The 15,025-nt window shown below is 40.5% G+C and overlaps 1 protein-coding gene across 15 annotated transcripts in view; it reads right to left on the bottom strand.

Moving 5' to 3' along the window:
• The window catches only part of LPP (LIM domain containing preferred translocation partner in lipoma), a 674,822-nt gene that overhangs the window by 342,084 nt on the left and 317,713 nt on the right, over nt 1-15,025 (bottom strand). For 14 of the 15 annotated variants that reach the window (XM_055308459.1, XM_055308464.1, XM_055308463.1 and 11 more), the window contains one exon: nt 6,068-6,193. In XM_055308459.1, coding sequence (XP_055164434.1) covers nt 6,068-6,193 — 126 coding nt within the window. The remainder of the gene's footprint in view (nt 1-6,067; nt 6,194-15,025) is intronic. The other variant, XM_055308473.1, reaches the window with a different exon arrangement.

Here is a 15,025-nt window from a genome sequence, read left to right as displayed (position 1 = left end):
AGATAACACTGTCCACACCTATTCCTTTCTCAAACAGCCTAAGACCCAGCTCCTATCTCAATTCTCAAGAAGCCAAATGAAGAAGTAGCAAGGCCCCAGTGTGCAGGGATAGCCTGCACCCCACCAGAGTGTCAGTGTGAAAAAGCTTTCATCCCCCAGTGGCCTACATGTTTGGGTTGCATGGAATAATATGAAATATTAAAAATTTAATTACTAATTAATTTCGCCAGCAGCTGCTCATGGCTTTTGCAAGCTAGAACAGGGTGCACAAGAAAACAGAAGATCCATGGCACCACAAGGCTCCACCCTGATTACACTGTCTCCAAGCCCTTGGGCCACATGAATTCCTAATAAAAAGCCTTCCATATAACACGCACACACCTGAAATACTTTCTCAGTTTGCCTCACAGACTATTGCTCTGTGAAAAGATCTTAGTGTAGGAGCCCAGGGACTGCAATTAAAGATGTGTTCATGTGACCAAACAGCATTTATGTTCTCAGTTTCCAAATAGACTAAGAAGTTACAGTAATTTTTAAATGTCTTAAATTAGGAAGAAAAATATGTCATTTAGAGGCTAAACAGCACTCAGGAAGGATGAGCTCAAAATCTTCAAAGATGCAAAGCTTTAAAGCAAGCTCTAGACACAAGCTAAAAATCAAAATGGAAAGAATCGAGTGAACGGGTACTTTGAGCCAACATCTTGTTTCTTGTAGCTCTAGAACAATATTGCATCTCTGCAAAAGGGAAGTAATTGTAGCTACCATGCTCATTTTAGAAATAAAGGAAAGGAAGCTCAGCCAGGTGATGTGATACTTCACACAAATGAAGCTCTTCCTAGAGACATATCCACATGGAATTGACAAGACAGTAGTCTTCTGGCAAATTTGGAGCCTAAACCATCAAACTATGTCCAACCCTATCCTTATGCCCAAAATCTCTAATAGATTTTCATACTAGCATAAATGAGGACAGTGAAATCCCATTTGATCAATTTAAAAGCAACTTGATTCAAAAGTTACTAAAGCCCCAGTTATCATGAACTATGAATATAAAATATCTTGAAAATTCTTCCAGGAGATCCTAGGGACCAGCTCCAACACTACCAAATTCCTTGTGGGAAAAAGATAGTTTGTTTTTTTTTTTTAAGATTTTTATTTATTTATTCATGACAGACAGACACACACACACAAACACAGAGGCAGAGACACGGGCAGAGGGAGGAGCAGGCTCCATGCAGGCAACCTGATGTGGGACTCGATCCCAGGTCTCCAGAATCACACCCCAGACCAAACGCGATGCTAAACCGCTGGGCCACTGGGGCTGCCCGGAAAAGATAGCTTTATACTAGGAATGAGAAAACCAGCACTCTAGCTCTGACTCTGCCAAGAAAAGCGAAGAAGAAAGTTCATGATTTATCCTTTGTCATCTAAGAAATTGACAGAATTGCAATTGATCCCCTGCATAGCTGCACTTCTTCCAAGAAATGAAATGGGTGAGGTCTATGGGTGAAGTCTAGATATATCTACTAATTCACAGATGCTATATATGGTCATAAATTTTCTATTTACCTTTGAAGTATGCTTTTTATCTACTCCTTTGTTATGTTTCCAAGACATATTTTTAGGGAAAGTATCACAAAAGAGAGACACTGTGGAATAACTAATTGAGATGCTAAAAAACCAAATTGTCCCTTGGTTGTTGTTATCATCCACAGAGAACCATTATACCATGGTTCAGGAAAAATAGAATCATTCATCTTGCTCCTAATGGAGCCCCATTGAACAATATTCTTTCCCTCTCTGGGGAAAAACTTTCCTTCTATAAAGTAAGTGTTTGGCTACCTGACCTCAAAAGCTCACTTAAGCTCAGAATCTCTGTGATGCATACTGGGTCTGCGATTCACCCCATAACCACCTCTGACCTTCTTACATCTGTTCTTACATCTTACATCTTGCATCTGTTCTTCTAAAACCATTTCCTAATACACACATTTTAAAATGACTAGAAATTTTAGTTTCAAACACTAAGGTGGATTAATTGCATTAACTCTGTGCAGTGTCACAAATGTGTATTTTTATATTATAAAACTTATTTAAAACATTATCCCCAATCCCACTATAGTCAGATAGTCAGATGCAGTATTGTGACAAGCCCCCCCCCGCCCCCGGCCACTACCCCCTAGCCACTATCCCGGGCCACTACCACCACTGCCCATTCCTCCTTTTACTATGAGTCCTTGGGCATCAAAAGGGCTACCTAGGAATTAAGTATGTATGATTTCTTCATCTGCCATTCTCCTTTGTATTTCACATATCCTAAATGTCACAAAGGACGTAATGCATCCTTCAAACAAGGCATTCACTTTCAGCATCCCTTGACATCCCTCATTCTTGTTTTCCTGGTACTCTGAATCCCACAGCCTTCCCATGACATATGCAGCCAAGTAAACTACAATGCTACTTGGTCTGTGAAGTCCGCCCCACTAGGGAAGTGTCCCTAGAAGGTATAAAGTATAATGCTGAAATTCCTATTTTTGATTTTTCAACAATTTCAACACCTGATGAGTCACATGATAATGTCAAGTAGCACACAGAAGTGCTTCAGTGACCATTTGCATTGCTTAAGTGCTTGTCTCTTCTCTAAGACTAAGAATTACTCTAGAGCAAGGACATGTTGATACTGATCTTTATGTTTCCAATACCTAATCCACAGTGTCACCTCAATAAATGTTAGGTGAGTGAATGGATATGTGGAATTAAGCCAAATTTCCCAAATTAAAAACTAGATAAATAAGCACACAGATTTAAAGTTAGGAAATCTGAGAGCATGAAATATTTCTTTGGGAAAAGGAGGAAAATGCCCCATAAAATATATTTTCAAGGGCTCATTTTTTAAAAAGTTATTTGAATAGAGTGCCTTTGGACCTCTAATTCTGCAAATATTCCACACAAATCATCATTTTCCCTTAGATCCATGAGTCAAAGCAGCCTTACAAAGGTGATTCAGAATTGGGCTTGGGTAAGCATACAACACATGCTTAAATAATGAGAAATCATAGACCTGCTCGCTTACTTTAAGTATTCAGGTGACTCAACAGATTTTGCAATTTGCTTTGGATCAAAAATGGAAACATCAAAGTTGGGCATTAACAGTCTGCATTTCTAGGACTTTCCAAATACCTTTTAATTACAACACAACACAGTCTCCTGCAGACATCATCTTCTCTTGGCACATTTTTTTTAATATTTTAAGTGTGTGATTATTGTTCTCACAGCATATAATTATGTTAACCAATAAATACTAACACATCTAATTCAGTTCCACCAGAGTGAAGGTAATTCAGAGGAATGAGATATACCTCCCAATTAACTCTTGCTTTCCGAAATCAGAATAATAAAAAATAGTTAGGAAGGATTACTCTTTAACTTCTGAATGGAATAGGCATATTGAAAGTAGATTTTCTCCTAATCCTCAACTTCTTTTTAAGGGTTACTGTTATTAAAGCTTTTTTAACCTTCTAAAAGTTTTATTTTTCATGAAAAGGCCATATTTAAAGGATACTGTTACTCATATGACTGATTTCATAGTTTTGCCTTTGGTTAAAAAAAAAGACATAAAAAAAAAGAATAACAACAGCAAAAATCCTGGCATCCTCAATGTTGTTCTAGAACTTAAAACCAAACATAAAAATGTCAAGGTCCACCTGGGCCCACACTGTAGTCCTAGGTCCTGAGACCCATCACTTACCTGCCATATCTTAAGTTTTCCTCATCCACAAACTATGCATACCCTCCTCTGTATCTTACTCAAGTGAGAACACATGTGGAACTACTCTACAATCAGTAAAGTGTTGTCCAGACATCAGTGATTATGAGTTTGTGTGCACAGTAAGATGGCTCAAACAAAAATGGAGCTGCTGAATAATCCATTAAAATACAGTGATTTATGGGAGGCATGCACAGACACAGCCTTAAAGAATGAAAGCTATATTAAGCAAAAACCTCTAAGCAGAACCATTATATATTGAAAGTATAAGAATTTAAGGGATTTAAAAACAAAGACTAAAGAAAAGTCCTATTACAAAAAGGGGGTGGGTTCAGTGTGGTGGGGTATAGAAGTATTTGAGCATAGGACAGGTGAGTCCAGCTGTAAATTCAGTGGTCTTGCCATGAGACACGGGCTTGAGGTATTAGTTAGGTACAATTGGAAAAGTGTTTAACATCAAATAATGGCCAGGAGCCATGTAGTAAGCAAGGCTTGTTGAAGAATCATTCTCAGACTTGGGCGCATCTTCCTGTATCTTTCCAGACTTGGTCTTGTTTCTGTGTTCCTGTTTTTGTTTTCTTCTTGAATGAATTTTAATTTTCCCTTTCTTGAGAACCTTCAACTATTGTCTTTATAAAAGGCAGGCCAGAGTGTTAATCTGGCATTCACACATGTCCGCAGATTCTCAGTGGGCAACCTTGTGGTCCTAGAGCCCACTCCGAGCCATCAATGACCTCGTCCATGGCCACCCAGCTGCTTGCAGCTCCCTGAATGTACCCTGGACCTTCCTGGCTTACAGTTCAGATGGTTTTCTCCTCTGGTCCCCAACACTGCAATGCCACCCACCCCTCCAGCTGAACATGCACGGTCTTTGATAAAGCTTCTCAGGGCCTGCCACTTTCACGGGCTCCTACCAGATCTGCCATAGGTTAACTTCTAAAATCATGGGCTCTTGGAAGATAGTAGTGTGGTTCTCTTTTTCTCTCTTTTCAACTGCTCATTTATGTTCTCCCAACAGTTCCCCCAAAAGATCATAGCGTCTGCTGCCTATCTGCTGCTCAGTGCATGTTTACAGAACTTAAGTGCATTTTCACTTTTGTTACTGGCAGGCCTGCTAAAGCCAAGACAACTGAGGAACAACCAAGCTCTAGTGTTTTGCCTTGTGCCCCTACATGGCTGATGGCCCCATTATCTGTCTAGAAAAGGTAATGGGAATATGTCTAACGAGGAAAGCACTGCCACTATATGTGTGAAAATGAGTGACAATGGAGAGGCAGGACTGGTTTTTAGTTCGTGAAGGAGACCACCGTGAATAGCAGAGCTGCTGCTCAAGAACCAGAGCAAGCCTCAGCACACCGGATGCACTGCCACATAGTCAAGCAAACAGCACAGGAGTCAAACAACTGTGACGGCAGTGCCAATCCCATGTCTGCACGTAGAGTTCTGCTGGCTGTCTTTTGAGGACTCAGAAGCCCTGAAAGAGATTTGCCATCACCTTCTTGAGACGCAATAGAGGCACAATGATGGACAGCAGTTGAAAGATCAGCTTCTGCAGTATAGACAATAAAGTAAGCAGCAGAGAAATAGCCAAGCCCCAAAGTAAGCAGAAGAATGCACAGAAGAGCTAATAGCAGGTCTCCATTTGCAGATACTAATTGCTATCACTAACTCTGGCAAGATGGAGGAGAAATCTGTATTTCCAAAGTGTTGATGCCAGTATAAGCTTTTCACAACCTTTGGAAAGAAAAATAAAAGAAGTGGTCATGCTCCTCAATGTAGAAACCATACCCTGAGGCATCTGAGACAGGAAAGAGCTCCAAAGAAAATGGACATGAACATGTCCCTCAGAGCATTATTCACACAAACAACCAAAAAATGGAAGCTACCTCAATGCCCGACCTAAAGGATTTCTTTACAGAAGATGTAGCCTCCTCACCTTAACTTGAACATAGCCATGCTCAATTGTATTTGTGAAGACTATACCAGCAAATAACAAAATAACCCTCACAGGGAAAGCCAGGAAAAGTACAGGTCAATAAAATAAGAAAAGGTTTGATTTTCAAAACATTTTTATATAACATTCTTGGGTTCTTTGAAAAAAAAAAACACTAGAAAATTCAATTGAACAAGTTTCTGGCAACTAACATACATTGATATTAAAAAAAAGAAGAAGAAGAACATATAACATTGAGTCTGAGAAATCAAAAAGAACAGAAGGGTAACCAGACTTAGCCTGTTGTCTCAGGTCACCGTGGAGGCCCTGTGCCTAGCAGTGTGGGGACATTTACAGGAGGCTCTTACCTGTGGGGGCCGAGGCTTGTAGGGGGAGCTGCACTCAAGGTCTGCTAAGATGCTGGTCAGTGAGTCTATCTCAGCATCCAGGCTAGAGCGTCTCTCTTCGAGGGTCTTGCCTCCAGGGTTTCCCTGCTAGAAGCAATGGAGACATGTTATTCCAAAAAGAAAAAAAAAATCTCCAGTTTCTAGTGATACCAGTCTGCGTGCAAATTTCTCAAGTGACAGTGTGGCTTTGTCCAAGCTTTTCTGCACTTCATTTATTTTAGCTTTTAAAAAATCTGGAGTAGAATAATCCTGTTTTGACAAATAAGAAAACTGAAAGATATGAAGTGATTTGCCTAAAATCACACATATTAGAGGCTGTTTTTTTTTTTTAAGAGTATACAAAGTAAAAGGAAATAAATGTTTCCACCCCTGTGCTTAAGGAGCAGATCCAACTGGGGAGATATTACAAGGGCTTTGAGTGCAGAAACCATCACACAGAATGACAGCATTTGAGTTGGAGCTGGAAGGGGCATGGGCAGGAGGTTGATGGTCTAGGAAGAGGAAGCAGCCGGTTAAGTGTGGGTATTAGATGCGTCTGTGAGAGAGACGCACTGCATCCCAAGCAATACACTTCAAAGCGCACTAGAATGCATCTGCTCAGAGTTCTGGCCAAGGAGCTGCAGAGAAAGCCTGTGGCTGTGGTCACTGATTATGAAGCTAGAGATCTCCAGATTTCACATGCATATGCCAATACCCCATGTTATCACAAGCACCAACTTCCACCTACAATCGGAAGCAGAGAGGGTGAGTAAAGGGCAAGACACTGTCACAAGGGCATTCCCAGGAATCGTGAGCAGGCTTGGGGAAAACAAGCAGTCTGCCTAGAGCTTAAGGCAAGAACACAAAAAGTGAGATGGTCTTAAGATTTGGAAGGAGGGTGAGTTAAAATAATCTTTTAAGGTGACAAAGTAATACTGATCGTGGACTGTATTGAGAGTGTCTCTTATGATTCCAACAAGAAATCAAAGTGTATCTATCTATAGCGAGACCCAATCAAAATGAAAGGGAAACTAATATAATCTAATCAACTCTGTTGAACTGTCTAAGGCCATTAAATATCAGGATAGTGTGTGAAGGTGTTTAGAAAAAGCATTAGCCAAGAAACCAGAATATCCTCAGCAACAACAAAAACAGGGTCCCTTGACAAGCTAGCATAAAATCTTACAATTCTCGAAGTAAATGTATCTTGTTAGTGAGTATGATGCATCGGGTAAGGATAGCATAACAGTATTGCCTATTAATCACTAGTTCTTTTTCCTCTAGTAGCTTGCTCACCAACCCACCATTCCTGAGTCCTGGAACTTAAATTTAAGTCTCTGCAGAAAACAGATCTAATAGGATCTGGTGTGTCTCTCAGTCTCTTGTGAATTTAGTCTATGTTGAGTTCATCCGTCTGGACCTGACCTGTCCCAGGCACAATGATAACATCAGCATCTATGAAGTCATGGCCCAGCCCCGTAGAGCCAGACCCAGACCATTGTCTGCCCCAGAGGCAGTAGCATGCTTACTTGTGAGCCCTGTTTGAATATGAGTATCATTGATCCCATCCTATCTAAAGCAGCCTCCTTGTCATTTTCTGATTCTGAATGTATTTCCATGACCCTTGTATGGGACTCTGACCCTTCACACCGTTTTGTGTATTTTCTCATCTCTATCATTGTCTAACCTTACCTTTTATATGCATTTGACTGTCTATTGTCTGTCTACCCAGGAAAACAAGCGCTTCATGAGGACAGGACTTTGTCTATTTTGCTCCTTGCTATTTACCCAAAATCTTGCTCGGTCCCTGATCCATGGAAGTGTTCAATAAATTCTTTAAGTAAATGAAGGAGTAAGACAGACTCGCCCATAGGTCCAGCCAGCAACCTTTTTCATATCCTCATCGTTCGGGTGAACACATCTAGAGATACAACAGGAGCACTGGATGTTCCAGTATATAGAAGATAGAATAGATTCTAGAAAGGGACTCACAGTCCCAGGGTGCATGTCTGTGCACACCTGCATGTGCCTATAAAGTCCATGCTGTATGGCCCAGATTTGTAGGTTGCCCTTGAGAAAACTAAGAGATTCTCCTCTGCTCTCTTGCCATAGCCAAAAACAGAAAGCGATATAATAGCCGGTGGGTTGTATTTTCTGAGTCTGAATTTCCAATGTGGTTGAGTTCTACACAGCCCGTAGTCTCTATCCTAGGAAGATATGTTTTCAGAGTGCTAATCCCTCTACCAGAGGTGATCTCATCTTTATTCCCTGGAGCAGTAATAACTATAAAATATGGTGGCATTATAAAGAATAAAATCCTTTTAACATTTAACATTCATGTGAACATTCTGGGGGATGGATCCCGGTACAACATGGAAAGATGGGACATTGGTGTTTGGGAAGGCATCTGAGAACTACATGAATATAATTCTCCTACATGTATTTCCATATTGTTGCAGACAGCATAATATATTGGTAAGAGTGGGGGATTGGTTAAATTCCTCTCTGGGGGGCAGCCCCGGTGGCACAGTGGTTTTAGCGTCGCCTGCAGCCACGGGTGTGATCCTGGGGACCCTGGATGGAGTCCCACGTTGGGCTCCCAGCATGGAGCCCGCTTCTCCCTCTGCCTGTGTCTCTGCCTCTCTCTCTCTCTGTGTGTGTCTGTGTGTCTCAATTAATAAATAAAAAAATCTTAAAAAAAAATTCCTCTCTGGGCCATAGTGTCCTCCCCCTCACCTGCCCTACCTAAGCCAGAGGGATGTTATGAGATTCAGATAAGGAAATGGATGGGAAAATACTGTGTAAATTGTAAAGTGCCATAATTATGATCATTTTCTTAAATAGCATTAATTATAGTAACCAGTAACTATAAATTGATATGAATAATATAGCTATTGTTAATTATTCTTCTTCTTAAAGGGAGCATCATTCATTAAGTGTCCCCTTGGGGTATCAGTAAAGAGATAGAATTTAATCAGGTCTTCAACATCTATACTGGAGTAGAAAGTACATCAACTGCCCATGCTCTAGGTACTGGGATATCTAACCACAGAGACTCAAAAGTCACAGAATTATCCTGAACTATACAATAAAACAAGTAATTACAGTGCTTAACCAGCCTACATGTAAGGCTTCGGTTGTTATCTGGCCTCCTCCTCTCTTCCCTCCAAGTTGGGACTACTCCCCATCTTTAGTTTCTCATGTTAGGTTGACACATGCAACAAGTTCCAGCCCAATGCTGGAGGATTATGCACCAGGACCCCCAGCACCTTGCTGCCCTGACTAACCTCTGCTGCCATATTTCAACCCCCATTACAGATGAGAACAGGTCTCTTCCTCACTGCTGCATCTCTATTTTATGCCTCAGTTCAGATCATAGAAGTCCTGACACATCTAACCCCAGGGCTCCTCTTGGTCCTCTCCTGTAGGGAGAACCTAGAGATGCAAGCACCATCTGGCTACGCTCAATGGTTTATACTCGACTTATAACCAACTCACAGAATGGTACTCACTGAGCAACATATCTTCCTAACTTCCTATCACTGCAGCCTTACCATCACCTATGCATGGAACAGTAACACTGAGAGATTCCCCTGGCACTTTGCTTAAAATGCTTTTTCTAGATTCCACATGACCTCCTGTAAAGCGGTCACTGTAATACTAACAATCCTCATGCTTTTCCATCACAACTAGAAAGATTCCCATGTCTTAGCCCAGGTTCTGCCAGAAAATGAGGCCTGAGACAAAATCTGGGGTGAGGGTCAATTATTTGGGGAATGACTCTCAGAAAACAGGACTGAAGGCTGGAAGATTTAAGCAGAGGAGGAGGGAAGGCCAAATCAAAGATGTGTTCCTGAGCTGGCCAGTGTGGTGCGCGACTAGAACTCCCCACTCCTGGGATGGGGGTGGGGTGGGGGGTTCTGAGGATCCCCGTGAAGCATGCCTTGGGTCTCCCCACCTAAGGCCTGTGGGTTATAAACTGCACTGTACTCATCTCAAGACATAGGATGGTGGCAGAAAATCTTCAGGACAGAAAGTGAGAAACAAGTACTGCAGTGGAGGCAAGGTGCTGCTAGGTCACGCCCAAGCAGAGGTGGTCAATGGGGCGGTAGCTGGTGTGTGCTGGTGGGAAGAGAGGCTGGATATCAATGGTGTCAGTGACTGTGTCCTTTCACTAAGAGCTATAAAACCCCCATGAGTAAGCCATCTATAAGATACTATTTTCTATGTTTATTTCCATTCATTCAATAAAAATGTATGTGACAAAAGCTCACCAAACCACAATTGGTGCTTATTATAACTTGGAAAATCATACTTCTTAGCACCACTAGCAGAATTATAGGGTGATGGCTGCAAATATGTAAGAACTGCAAATATGTAAGAACAGACTTTAAAGCAGACTCCAGGAGTACCTGGGTGACTAAGTGGCAAAGCATCTTTGGCTCAAGTCATGATCCCGGGGTCCTGGGATCAAGGCTCCTGGGGAACCTCTGTCTCTCTCTCCAATGAATAAAAACAAACAAAACAACAACAACAAAACCCCACACATATAAAGCAGAGTCCAGAGCCAAAGTGTATAGCATGTAAGGAAGGCTATTTCCAAGAGTCCAACTTTAGATGGGTTTTGGTCCACAAACCACTTATCCACTAACTATAGGTGATAGACAAGGAGTCATAAATAGTATTGAGTTAGGAAAGGGTATTCACTTGTACTTATTCATTCTCTATATCCAAATGTCTTTATTAAAAAAAATTAAACTCGCAGGAAAGTTGAATAGGTAGTAAAATTAACTCCACCCACACATCTTTCCCCTAGATTGATCAGTAGCCAGTACTTTGCCATACTTACTTGCTCTCACACTCTCTCTCGTAACAAATACATTTACTTATTCCATTTGTTCTCATAGTTAAACCATTTGAAAGAAGTTGCAGAAACTTCCCTTCTATATACTTCAGCTCACATCTCCTAAGAACTTATACCATGATCACGCCAGGAACTGTAACACTGGTGTAGAACTTTTTTTTTTTTTTTTTTTTTTTTTTTTTTTTTTTAAAGCAGGCATCACACTGAGCCCAACACAGGGCTTGAACCTAGCAACTCTGAGGTCAAGACCTGAGCTAAGATCAAGAGTCAGATGCTCAACCAACTGAGCCACTCAGGTGCCCCAGGGTGTGGAACTTGCTATTGTGCACGCATGCGCACATTCACCAGCAATCACAGGAATGTCCTTTTATTTATTGTTGTTATTTTCTATCTGGAATCCAATCAAAGATCACACATTGAGAAGACAGGTCTTTTAGGCTCTCCCCACCCTGCCCGCCACCTATTTTTGTCTTTCATGAAACTGACTTGAAGAATTCAGACCAGGTGTCTTATAAAAAGTTCAACAATCTTGCTTTGTCTGATTATTAGACTTGATAAAAACAAGTTGGGCAAGAATATTATGTGCACGATGCTGTGTCCTTCCCACTGCATCACATCAAAAAGCTCAGGAAGGCAGTTTGGCTCGGTTAATTGGTATCAAATTTGATGACTTGATTAAAGTGGTGTCCACCAGATTTCTTCATTGTAAAGGTTGCTCTCTTCTCTTTTAAATCAATAAATTATCTGTGAGGTGACACTTTAAAACTCTGGTGTTATTCTGCTCATCAAGAACCTTTCCCCCAAAGGCCTTAGCATCCAGAGATGGTCCTCGCCTGAATTGATGATTGCATTGGTGGCTGCAAAATGAGGACAGTGTTCATTATTAATGAATGGAAATAAGTGCATTCTGCTTAGCATTATAACAAGTTACTTGTTAAGTATAAGTATTCATTTCCGTTTTGAGGTAGGGGAGCAGAACAAACTGCAATGTCTTCTGCTATGAAAAAACATCAGGAACCGCCTGATCAAATCAACATTATTAAAAAGAGAGTTCATATTCAGGTTGTTAAGAGAAACTTAACAAAAGGATCAAAAGGGGAATGGTCTAGTTAATTAAGAACCATTGTCTGCCCTAGGAAGTTTACTTCCTAGAATTAGAGCCAATGCCCAGTTTCACACTCAAACTATGCACGGGCCTGACCTCATCCTTAGCAATGTCCAGAATCTCTAAGGCAGCCAAGCAATCACAATTACACAACACCAGACGGGGGATTTGGAGAGTCAAGATTTTTATGTGACTGCTCAAAAGCACACCTGAAAACGAAATCAAATCATCAGAGAGAAAAGCTGATGTTAGATGTACTAAATCTATGATATTTGAACCATACTTCCCAAAGCTCAGGGAACTTGAGCAGGCCCTGTGTGTAACACCAAGGCTCTGTGTGTAATCTCAACAGGACCCAAGCTTGGGCTGCCTTCTGTGATTCACTAGAAAAAAAAAAAAACAAAAACAAAAACAAAACAAAACAAAACAAAACAAAAAAAAAAAAAAAAAAAAAAAACATTTCCCAGATAGCTTAGAAATATAAAACTATCTCATCTCAGGGAGCCCTAGAAGGCTAGGAACACAAAACAGTGCATTCTTTCACACGCAATTTTGATTTTCCCTTCAATGGAATTAAATATAAATAATAAAGCATGGATTTCACTTCATTTTTATTTTCCTTTATGGTCAGCAAAGTTCATTATTTCCTTATTTCCAGCATTAATGAAAAAATGAGCATAGCTGGTGATAACAAAAGGAATACAAAAAAGCTATATTGTCTATAAAGAACAAAACTAAGTATCATGAACATCTTTCTATCTTTAATGAATCCAAGATTATAATCCATGAATTTCTTCATGATCATTTTTATTAAATTTCCCCTACCACAAAAAGTAATGGCAGAGCCTCTGGAGTCAGCCTTGTGGGGGTTAGACACCTGCACCTGCCACCTGCCAGTTTGGTGACATTAAGCAATCTACCTAAGCTCTTTGGTCCTCAGTTCCTCACGCTGCTGTTAGGATTAAACGAGTTCATATTTGCCTAGTAGTGCTCACAGCTTAAGTATTCAATAAACATTAGCTACTCAACTATTACCTTGACCACAGTCTCAAAATAAATGTTTTGGCTGACACAGTTACAGTGAGGATGTAAGTTTTAGAAGTATTTTGATTCAAAGTAAACTCAGTTGCTGGAGCTTCAGTTAGATGAGGCTCTTGGGCTTCTTAACACCTACTGGTGCTAGGAATTAACCATGAAGAACCCAATTCTAGATTAGGAGTTCTCAAACTTTAGTCTGTTAGAGAACTACTTGAAGAGCTTGTTAAAACACAGATTCCTGGACCCAACCCCCAGAGTTTCGATTTCTGTGTATCTTTGGTGAGGCCCAAGAATTTACATTTCTAGCAAGTTATGAAGGGATGCCAACAGTGCAGGTCTGAGGAGAACACATTGAGAACCACTGCTCTAAGTAGATTTCTAACCCAATGAACACTTAACTTAAAAGGATAAGTGTGAGTGTGTGTCTGTCTATTTGTCTATGTGTGCCTTGAAAATACCAATAGACAATGCAAATAATGGTTAAGAAAGACCTGGATAAAAGTAAAATGGAAACAGTAACATTGCTTCTTAATATCACCTTCCAAGCTATAATAATAAAACAATTCCCCTTATCACACTGATTCTGATAATGTTGAGTCGACAGGATACAGTAGTGAAAATTACAGAAAATATGACCTATTTTATCTAATAGACATGTCACTTTATTGAAGAGACTCAAACTGCTGGAAGAGGGAAAAAATGCTTTAATTCATGTCTGTGTACTTTCCTTCCCACTCATTTAGTTGAAGGGCTTACCTTTCTGAAACCCATCTACCTTATCAAATGTACTCTCCTCCTTGAAGACATTACTGATAACCTAATGGCTTGATAACGGGCTGGTATGATAGCAATATTCATAGGGTACCTCTCACTGTTGGTCTGTGCAAATGGCTCTCCTCCCATGCTGCTCAATGAAACGGTTTGTGCTAAGTAGCATGCAGGCTTGATCCCCAACCTCAAGAAGTTGATAGTCTACTGGATAAAGTTACCTTCATATCTGCCTAGTAATATCAAATACACTGTGTTCCATGAGACAGCTTGTAAAACCATATGGAAGAGACAGAGATTTAAAAACAAAAACAATCCCCTTCCCTAAGAAGCTTATTATACAATGGCTGACAGCAACACAATTCAACTTTTCTAATATGCAAAACCAAATGTCTAAAACTCCAGTCTCTTTAGCATCTAAAAGGATTCAACTACCCCACAGGTGAAGGACAGTGGTGGAAAGCACCACCAAAAGCCATCTTTGGAGCAAACTCTGTTGCATTCAAAACAGAGACAACATTTTTATGATTCAAAACAGAATAACAGCTTGGCAACAGGGAACATGACATTGAATACACAGAAAGTAGGGTAACAATAGGAGACAATGAGAGTTTTCCATGGTTCTAGTATACTTGAAGTAAAAATATCAAGATAAAACTCAAATCATATCTCAGTACTTTTCCTTCACCTTCCATATCATCTCATACTTTTCAACACCCAAGGTTGATCATGATTGGCCAACCCACATGTCTTTAAAGGAAACAGTCCTGCCACTATCCCTTGTTGCCAAAAGATCCATACTTTGGACCATGTAATTCCACTTCAAAACACAGTGACCCAGAGAAGCAAGGCTGGTCACCAGGCCAAAGGTACACAAACAGGCTAGTGAACCTAACCTTTGGCCAATGACAAAAAGATGGGTGAGGCTAACAGACCTCCTTCCCTTATAAATCTGGGAAGACACATGTAATGAAACTAGCATGAGGATGAACTGTGATCATGAGAAGCCAAGAAGATGATGATCGTGGCTAATTACTAATAGTCAAAACACACGAGGAATTAAGAAGTCAATTACTAGGGGCAGGTAGAGAATAACCATGCCAATAATGGAGAGGTGGAGGATTGAAGAGGGAGGAGTGGGAGGAGAGGGGAGGATTGAAAAGCA

This window comes from Nyctereutes procyonoides, unplaced genomic scaffold (genome assembly GCF_905146905.1).
Source record: "Nyctereutes procyonoides isolate TBG_1078 unplaced genomic scaffold, NYPRO_anot_genome, whole genome shotgun sequence".
In the NCBI taxonomy this organism is placed as follows: domain Eukaryota; kingdom Metazoa; phylum Chordata; class Mammalia; order Carnivora; family Canidae; genus Nyctereutes; species Nyctereutes procyonoides.
This window is presented reverse-complemented; position numbering and strand designations above follow the sequence as displayed.